Source organism: Lepidochelys kempii, chromosome 14, assembly GCF_965140265.1.
Source record: "Lepidochelys kempii isolate rLepKem1 chromosome 14, rLepKem1.hap2, whole genome shotgun sequence".
Taxonomy (NCBI): Eukaryota; Metazoa; Chordata; order Testudines; family Cheloniidae; genus Lepidochelys; species Lepidochelys kempii.
The window spans coordinates 1,044,091-1,053,472 of NC_133269.1; the positions used below are offsets into that span (position 1 = coordinate 1,044,091).

The 9,382-nt window shown below is 57.7% G+C and overlaps 1 protein-coding gene across 6 annotated transcripts; it reads left to right on the top strand.

Moving 5' to 3' along the window:
* Positions 1-142: 142 nt before the first annotated feature.
* AFMID (arylformamidase) lies at positions 143-7,361 on the top strand. Of its 6 annotated transcripts, none has more exons than XM_073310188.1 (11): positions 143-246; positions 1,757-1,847; positions 2,464-2,568; positions 2,693-2,741; positions 3,012-3,097; positions 3,177-3,249; positions 3,652-3,749; positions 4,367-4,445; positions 4,949-5,084; positions 6,394-6,498; positions 6,868-7,361. In XM_073310188.1, exons 1-11 carry the CDS (start codon positions 217-219, stop codon positions 6,895-6,897), a joined length of 882 nt encoding a protein of 293 aa, XP_073166289.1. In that variant the 5' UTR covers positions 143-216; the 3' UTR covers positions 6,898-7,361. The 6 variants fall into 6 exon arrangements, with proteins under 6 accessions (XP_073166289.1, XP_073166291.1, XP_073166285.1 ...); XM_073310184.1 differs by having other exon boundaries at positions 155-246; positions 1,644-1,847; XM_073310186.1 differs by having other exon boundaries at positions 155-246; positions 1,644-1,847; positions 4,949-5,018.
* Positions 7,362-9,382: the final 2,021 nt, after the last annotated feature.

The following is a 9,382-nucleotide window of genomic DNA, read 5'->3' on the forward strand; positions in this document are numbered from 1 at the left end:
AGGGGGCAGGGCAGGCGCCCGCGGAACCGCTGTTTCGGTGAGTCCCCCAGCACCTTCCTGAGCCTGGCACTTCGCTGGCCGGCTTGGGGCAGTCCCACAATCCCTCCGCCCTCTGAGCAGCCAATGGGGACCAGGCCAGCCCCCGACACGCCTTGATTTGCGCTGGTCCCATGCAGAGAGACACCCCCCTGTGCGAGTCTCAGCCCGAGCCTGGCCATGGGGAAATGGCAAGAAATGACAAGGGAGGTAAGGGGAGGACTGGGGGAGGCTGCAGACTAGAGGATCCTGGAGGAGGAGGGGTAATTAAGAGCGGCTTTGTCTTTGTGACTTCTTGTCCCTCTACTCTCAGGACATGGAGATCAAAGTCCAGGGAGCCTCATTTGGGAACAGCTCCATTATCTTGGGGACTGACCCCACTGGTGTGCATAACCTTCTCCTCCCAGCTCTGCCAATTCCCCTCGGTCCCAGCCTGCAGCTCCCTGGTTCCTGTTATTCCAGCCCTAGGCTCCCTCTCTCTCACCTCTTCTGATGTCTCTCAATTCCCGCCCCCATCCCCCTGCCATTCCAGCCCTGGGCTCCCCCCACACATAGAGTTCTACCAATGCCCCTGTCACGGGGTCCCCGGGCGATGCTCTGGAACTGCTCCCTACGAACCTAGTCAGGACTCTGGGGGAGCCTCCTCTCTGGGAGCAGCCTGTCTGCAAGGCAAGAAGCTCACACAACTTCCCCCCCTTCCTGGGTCTGACCTCAGAGCATTCAGCATCCTCTGCCCCTCCGTGCGCTTCCCACAGCGAGTCCACCCAGGCGGGGTCCTGGGGAAGCCAGAGGGTCCTGCCCCCCAACTTCGCAGTCAGACGTGACTCTCAGCCAGCCAGTAAAAAGAAGGTTTATTAGACGACAGGAACATGGTCTAACACAGAGCTTGTAGGTACAGAGAACAGGACCCCTCAGCCGGGTCCATTTGGGGGGGGGGGGGCAGTGAGCCAGACAACCCCATCTGCACTTCACTCCACGTCCCCAGCCAGCCCCAAACTGACTCACCCTCCAGCCCCTCCTCCTCTGGGCTTTGTCCCTTTCCGGGGCCAGGAGGTCACCTGATTCCTTTGTTCTCCAACCCTTTAGCTCTCACCTTGCAGGGGGGAAGGGCCCAGGCCATCAGTTGACAGGAGATAGAGTTCAGAGTAACAGCCGTGTTAGTCTGTATTCGCAAAAAGAAAAGGAGGACTTGTGGCACCTTAGAGACTAACCAATTTATTAGAGCATAAGCTTTCGTGAGCTACAGCTCACTTCCTCAGATGCATCTCGTGGAGAAAAAAAAAAAAGATAGAGTGTCGGCCATTTATGTACACTGGCCCCTTTGCTCTGCAACAATTACACCCCCTTATCCCACCACCTAGAGACTTAAGAAATGCATAGGGGAAACTGAGGCACCCCTACAGTATTCAGAGGAAACATTAAGAACAGTCCCGCTTTGTCACAGCCCCTCAATCCTGACCCACAGTCCCCTGCTATTCTAGCCTGAATGCTAGTTTACAGACTCACTTCACACAACAACAATAGCTGGAGATTTTTAATGCTGGGAGTCAATTCCACATTCTGTTTGCCTTCTCTCTGGGTGGCTCCTGCTCTGCCCTTCTCTCCAGTCCCAGAAACAGCAGCTTTGTCGGACCAGAAACTCATTTGCAGGCAAGAAGATAAAAATCTAGCTGTGTTGGCCCCATTGTGCATGTCTGGATTTGTGGCGTGTTCCCTGCAGGAGCTAGAGAAGCAGTATGCCCCCAGCCGGTGGTCTCACCGCATGGACAAGGAGGCTGTGATAGAGGCCCATGTCAGGGAGGTGACTGAAGGTAAAGGGCCAGCAGGCAGACGGTTTTGCCAGGGAACAAGCTTCCCACAGAGCAAAGGGTGGAGAAATGGATGCAGATGTGATACATATTGTGCAGAGAGAGCATCTCAGGTGCAGAGTAGCGTATAGGGCTGCTGAGAGCTGGGGGGCACTGGCAGGTTACTAGGTGAGCTTCCAGCCCCAGACTGGCTCCTGTGCTGGGCCCACTTGCTCTGCCTGCTCTGTTCTATTTGTTTGATGATGCTCGTGCTTGGATTCTGTGAGACACAAATCCAAAGAGAGCCCCAACCCCAAAGAGCTGGCAGAGATGAGAAAGAGACCCCCATGGCAGGACCCACTAGGCCACCCAAACAGGGTGACTTGGGGGCCTTTGTTTGTAAACTACCAACCCCCTTGTGGGCCCCACAGAAGCAGGTGGGGATTTAAGAGGGTTTGGACTGCAGGGTGGTGGCTTGGCAAAGGGGGATGCGGTGCCGGAGAGCTGCAGAAACAGACAGGCTCCTGGATCAGAGCTGAGAGACAGAGAGTCTGGGAGCCAGGGAGGGGTGAGGGGGCTGCTTGCCTGCTGCACCATGGAGCAGCCAGTGTATTTAGTTTGTCCTTCGTTCTGCTCACAGGCACCAGGAGGGCCCAGGCCACCATGCAGACCTTGCTACATGTCCCTTACGGGGGTAGTGATGGGGAGAAACTGGACATTTACTTACCCACAGATCCCTCTGAAGGTAAATGGGGAGAGGCGGGTGAGCGGGATGAAAGCAAGAGGAGCTGGGAGAACAGAGAGGGGGGAAGTGGAGGGAACATGCAGCATGGCTTGCCTGCCAGGTTACCCTTTGTTGTTCCTTGCAGCCTTCCCACTCGTCCTGTACATCCACGGTGGATACTGGCAGTTTTTAAGGTGAGGCAAGTCCTTTTCAGGGAGTTATTTGTGGGCGGGGGAACCTGTGTGAGTGGCTCAGCCCTAGCCCCAGAACTTCCTCCTCAAGAGTAAAAAGAGTTGGAGCTAGGCCTGTCCTGGGTGCTGCAGGTCCAACAGGCAGATAATCTGCCCCCCTTGGAACATCTCTGTGACTGGCCGTGTCTCGGGAGGTGCTTTGGGCACAGGGGAGCTGCTTGGCTACATCCCATGCAGTTGAGCATGTGACTCACCAGGGTTTCTCTTCCCCAGTAAGGAGGTGTCGGGCTTTATAACGCCTCCTCTGGTGACACAGGGCATTGCGGTGGTGGCGGTTGGATATGATCTGGCTCCAAAAGGTAAGGGGTGCCGGAAGTGGGAACAGCATCTCCTCTCCTCGGCCCTGTGGCCCCTCCTCACTTTGTGCTCTCTGCCTAGGCCACCTGGATCTGATGGTGGCGCAGGTTCGGCGCAGTGTGGCCTTCATTGTGCAGCAGTATTCAAAGATCAGGTAGGGCAGCGTATGGCTCCTGGGCACTCGTTCCGCTGTCCTTGCCAACCTGCAGGGCCCACGGCAGGAGGAGGCCATGTCAAGGCAGATCATGCTGAAGGCATTTCGCACAGCATTAGGGAACTGTGGTAGTGAGTACATGTGGATGGACCCTGAGGAGTAGGACTCTGGAGACATGCACGACTGTACTCTCCTCTTGATGGGGTGGGGGACGGGAGCAGATGAGAACTAATCCGGCTTTTCTGACCCCACTGCTCGGAATGCTGCCACGTTCGTACTCTGACTCTGTCAGGCTACGCAGGCTCCTCCATTCCAAAGGGGAGCCCCACAGCTGGATGCGCAGACCCTAGTCCCCCTATCTCCCCGCTCACAGCTCCTTCTGTCTACCCTCACCCTGTCTAGCGGAGTTTACCTGTGTGGACACTCAGCAGGGGCTCACCTGGCAGCCATGGTGCTCTCAACTGACTGGGAGGAGTACGGAGTGACACCAGACATAAAAGGTAGTGCCAGGTTTCCCTAGGGACCCTCCCCACCCCTCCACTGTGCTCCATGCCCCATAAAGCAGGGTTTGCTCATTGGATGGGCTCATTGAGCCATGATGCATTACACCCCTTTCCACTCCAGCCACGTGGCTCTGTTCTGCTGAGGAGTGAAGAGAGCAGAGCGTATCCGTGTTCCGTATGGACTCTGCCTAGCAGCCTCTTTTGCCCAGGTCTGTAGTGTGGTAGCACCGAGCGGCCAGGGCCCCATATTGTCAGGCAGTTTACGAACATGTAATCGGTTGTCTCCGCCCCAAGAATCTTTCTGTTTATGTGTGAAACTGGAGACCAAATGGGGATACAACAAACAGACAGTGGGAGCACGAGGGAACCACAGTGTGTCTCTGTCTCCAAGCTCCCGTCCCAGGTGCCATCTCTCCCTCCAGGTCTGAGTGTGCAGTGCCCTCCAGAGCATGCTTACTGGTGCGGCCCTGCCATGGCCTTCAGGGGTAGGTGTCTCACCCTGCCCTGAGCAGTGACCTGGAAAACCGTGGTGAGGTACAGGCCAGAGAGGAAATTCCCCCTGTGCTGGGGAGTGAGGCAGGCCTCACGCAGATTAGGGTGTTTTTATTTTCCAGGAGCTTTTCTGGTGAGTGGAGTCTATGACCTTGAACCCATCACGCACACCTCCGTGAACAACCTGCTCCAGATGAGCCGGTGAGCGCCCTGGGGTCCAGAGCTAGCATGCCCTCCACAGAGACAGCCACAGAACTCACAATCAGGAACACTCGGGCAGCTTGCCCCTGCCTGCATGCCCCTTGTTCCTGTACCCCCTGCCCATGGGTGTGCCCCACACCTATGCAGCACTCATGCATTCCCCTGCTCCAAGCCACGTGCGCCCGCCCCCTTCTACTACTGGGGCAGTACCCTGCGGTCCGTGGACACAAACCTGGGTACATGCGCACCCCTTGTAAGCACAGGCTGGGCGTACCCTGCTCCTGCCCACACCTCCTGCGTGTGCATACTCAGCCCCTTCCCAGGCACACGCAGGCAGTACCGGTATGTGCTGTGCAGTGTGAACATGAAGACTGGCTTCCCCTGTGCCCAGAGGAAAGTCCCTCCCCACCATAGCGGGCTGACAGGCTGTGCGTGCTGCCCCCCAGCCCTGCTCCTCCCCTGTGGGTCTGACTGCTCTGCAGTGACACTATGTCTCTACCCAGGGAGGTCGCCCGGAGGAACAGCCCCGTCCTGTGTGTGACAGCAGCAAAGCCTGCCAGGAAGGCCTGTGAGGTGCTGATCGCTGTGGCCCAACACGACTCGCCAGAATTCCACAGACAATCCCAAGAGTATTTCCAGGTTCTGCTCCCAGCAGCCCCACCATCTTTACGTTTCACGCTCGCGTGTGTGCATCGGGCGTGCGAGGGGAAGTCAGCGGCAGGACCCCAGCCCAGTTCAGTAGACTCTTTCCACCCTCGCTTGCAGGTGTCCCAGGATATTAGAGACACATGGTCTGAGATAATATCTTTTATGGGACCAACTTCTGTTGGTCCAGGAGACCAGCCCTGAAGAAGAGCTCTGTGTAGCTCAGGCGCGTCTCTCTCCCCAGCAGAAGGTGGTCCCATAGAAGATATTACCTCATCCACCTTGTTTCTCATTGCACCCTTGCCACATGGCGCCCAGCTGGAAACCTCTCTGGGGCCTCCCATCCCTAAGGAGCTGGGGCTTTGGCTCTGCCCTGACTGGTCACTTTCTGCACCCCTAGATTTTCCCTCAAGGTCTGTGCGATGGGGTGGAGAAACCCTGGCTGGCTAGGGCAGGGTGGGTTTGGCAAACTACTTTGAACACAAGTAGTCACTAGCTGGCCTGGCCCTGCCTGAGCGGGAGCCCTTGAGGTAACCACTAACTGGCGGCAGGCTTAAGTCAGGGATTCCCAGATACAGGGAGAAGGCCTCTAGCCTGGGCTGGTGGTAGCCTAGGCGGAGCTACCCAGGGGCAGCCAGAGCAGAGAGGGGATTTGTTCAGCTCAGAGAGCTGGGCTGGCCCCCAAGGGCATTTGCTTTTCCACCCCTTCCTTTAGTGGGGGTGACTGCCTGAAAGAGGTGCACTTTGCAGGCTGTCCCACTTCAGGCCTGGCTTTCCTTCCAGCTTGTAAGCTAAGCAGGTTCTGGCGGGGCCAGTGTTTGGATGGGAGCCTGCAAGAGCTGGAGCAGGCAGCGAGGAACCTGATCCGGGAGGGTGGTGGGATGCTCTGTTCTGTCGCCTGCCTCTTGGAGAATGGCCTAGAATGACTCTCATGCAGCAGGGAGACCCATTGCCTGTGCTGCCTGGCCCCCTTCAGCCTCCCATCCAAGCGATGACTCAGTGTGGCTCATAGAGCCGTATAATAGGAGACTGCCTCTCCCACCGCAGTGAGGGATCCAGCAGAGAGGAGAACTCCCCGGGGGTTGGTGTTGGGTGGGGGGCTAGTTTCTCTGATGGGCCTGTTTGTTCAGGGAGAGGATGCCCCACTCCCTGCTGGGTGGCATTTGCTCCAGTTGGGAGCTCTTGGGGCAGGGCTGCTGCTTCCTCCCATCTCCCTCACCCTGGTGCCTGGCTCCTGTGTGGAGGAGCAGCCACCTCCTCCCTGAAGTGCCTGGTCTTTCTCTCAGCTGTCTCTTCTCTCCAGGCCTTGCGCTCAGCTGGCTGGAGAGTCTCTCTGCTGGACATTGCTGACACAGATCACTTTGACGTCATTGAGAAGTTATACCAGGGGGGCTATATCCTGACTCAGGTAAGGAGGTAGGTGGGCTCCCTGTGGGCACTAGGGCCACCAGAGCTCTTGTGGGCTTGGCTCGGGGTTGGAGACTACCAGCCAAGATCAGCTTGGCGATGGGGAGGCTGCCTCCTAGACCTATTGCCACCTGGCGGTTCTGATGCTGGTCTGTGCCTCAGCTGTGTCAGGTGTGGGCGAGTGCAGAGCCTGGTGCCGGGGCAGGGCTCTGCTCATTAGCAAGGCTGGCCAGTGCGTGACAAAGAGCAAGGGGTGGATCAGTGTGGGGGGGACTGGGTGACTCGTCTCTCCTGCTCACAGACACCGTGCTGCAGCGAGCAAGGCCCAGCCGCCTCTTGTTTACGGGATTCTTGTTCCTTAACATTTCAGGTGATTTTGAACATGATTTCAAGAGCATGATTTGAAAGTGATGGTGGCAAAATGGAGGCTGCAACCCACAGTCCCACTGACGATCAGTCGCTGCCTGGTCCCGTCTGACACTTCCTGTTCCTGGGGCAAGACTAGCATGTCCCTTGTGCAGCCCTGTCAAAAGTGCCCCGGCTGCTTGGGACAGACATTTGCCTTTTCTGCCCCTCCCTGACTCTCCACTTCCAGTTCGGTGCAATCCCTGGTGCTGGCTGGAACAGAGAAGGGCCAACTCTAGTGGGGCCTATTAGAATATTCTCAATGGGGCCAGTGGTTCTTGTGCCAGGTTTGCTGGGCACATCACCCTTGTCACACGGGCTGACACCTGGCTGCAGCATACTGGCCAGACAGTCCAGTGGGGCTCTCCCCGGCTGTCTGGCTCCACTGTGCATTTGCCCCCTCACAATTTCCCTGGAACTGGTTCTTGTGAATATTAAATAAAATCTGAACATAAATAACAGCTGCTGCTTTCGTATAAACCTCTCTCCTGGGGAAATGGCCTTGTAATAAATCCATGAGTTCAGGCAAGACACTATTACTGTATAAATCAACTGCGCCATCTCCTCCAAAACCACAGAGCTCTAGCAGCTGAGCTAAAAGAGATTTCCCACAGCTGGCAGCAGTAGTAGAACCCTTATCCAGTACTCTGCATGAGGCCTAGCCCTTAGGTAACTGCCCGTAGAGCACCAGGTCAAGGCCCTCTGTGCTGCTGCAGCAGAGCAAAGGGGACTTAAAGCTGCACTGAAGTGGCCACTGGGGATTTCCTGAGCTTATGGCAAGGTTGGTATAGCCGCCACCTGCTTCTCGCCCCGCGCCCCCCTCCCCCTGCCTTGCATAGGATATGGGAGGGGTGGGGCTGAAACGTGCTGTGCTCCAATGATCGGGCCAGAGGGGATGATTTCATCTGGTATAGGCAACCCTGGGGCTGTTCTAACTTGCTCCAGGGACAAAACCAGCTACTGTTGCTTCCTGGTGGAAAGGTGAATAATGTTACCTTTGCCCCCTCTCTTCTCAGGTGAGCTGAGTGAAGCCTCGGTGCATGTCATTCACAGTATACTAGAGCCTGCTCCGGTCCGCGTGGGGGTAGTGGTACCCCGCAGCCCCGCAGCTGGCTGTTTGGTTTGGTTTACCCACACCTGTGTGGGGCTCCAGCTGAGTGCAGTGCTTCTCCTGCTGGCTGGGGAGCCTAATGGCACCACTTTCCTGACAGTCACTGGCAGTTTCACCATGAGGACTGTTTGATTCCCTGATGACAGGGGGCCATGGCAGGAGCAAGGAGTTTGTGTGGCTAGGGCCCTGTCCCTGGGCAGAGTGAACTTTGTCCTCCCGACTCTGCTGTCCCCACAGTGCCTTGTACCACCGCCCACGTCCGCACTGGCTACATCCATCGCTCCCCCTGGAATTAGTAGTGCCCCGGCCAGAATGTGTCAACCCATCTCCTCCGTGGGTAAATGCCCCCTTTGCCCCAATGCACCCTCAACACTGACCCCTTGACTGTCCACCCTTGTGGGTCCAACACCCCTCAGTGCCTGCCCCCACCAGCCCATGGCTAGTTTCTCTATAATGTATTGTTCACGCACAAGGCTCTTTCCCCTGGAACAGCCCCAATGGGGAGGAGCAAATGTGGCCTTGCCAAAGACCAGAGGACAACATCGCCCAGGCTACCGTGCACAGCTGCTCCCAGCAACCCCCCGAAGTGCCCCGTCCCTCCTGCTGCCATGACTGCACCGGGCCTGAGAGCGCTGCCTGCGGTTTTGCCTGCCCCCTTCGTCCCCCCCACCCCCCAGTTCTGGTCATGGGGCAGGAGAGACTGGGCCCACCCCCTGTGTGAGATCCTACCCACCTGTGGGGACCCTGTGACGAAGTGGGACTGTTCTTAATGTTTCCTCTGAATAGTGTGGAGGTGCCTCAGTTTCCCCTAGGCAGTTCTGAAGTATCTAGGGGGTGGGGTAAGGATGTATGATCATTGCAGAGCCCTGGAGGGCAGGTGTGGGCAGGGGTCTGGACACAGAGAATGGCTGACACCCTGTTTCCTGGCAACTGATGGCCTGGGCCCTTCCCCCCTGGGAGATGAGAGCTAAAGGGTTGGAGAACAAAGGAATCAGGTGCCCTCCTGGCCCGGGAAAGGAACAAAGCCCAGAGGAGGAGGGGCTGGAGGGAGTTTCAGTTTGGGGCTGGCTGGGACATGGAGTGAAGGGCAGACGGGGTTGTCTGGCTTACTGCCCCCCAAAATGGACCCGGCTGAGGGGTCCTGTTCTCTGTACCCCCAGGCCCTGGCAGGGGAAGCGGCTCCTCGGGCTCTGCTCTGCCTCCCCGAGCTGCCAGAGGCTGCCGGGCGCTGCAGAGCTCCGGCCCCTGGGGAGAGGGGCGCCAAGGCCACTTTCTGCGTCTCTCCCGCGCCTCCAGGTCCGGCCCGGCCGGTGAACGGCAGGTGCGGGTTCGCGGCCAGCTCAGGCCCGGGGAGAGCAGCCCAGGCCCG

Excerpts from the sequence above, each read along its gene's own strand:
- AFMID (XM_073310184.1), top strand. The coding sequence starts at position 171 with ATGCAGAGAGACACCCCCCTGTGCGAGTCTCAGCCCGAGCCTGGCCAT. Across the intron at positions 2,742-3,011 it reads GGATACTGGCAGTTTTTAAG|TAAGGAGGTGTCGGGCTTTA; the intron begins GTGAGGCAAGTC and ends TCTCTTCCCCAG. Across the intron at positions 4,446-4,948 it reads AACCTGCTCCAGATGAGCCG|GGAGGTCGCCCGGAGGAACA; the intron begins GTGAGCGCCCTG and ends GTCTCTACCCAG.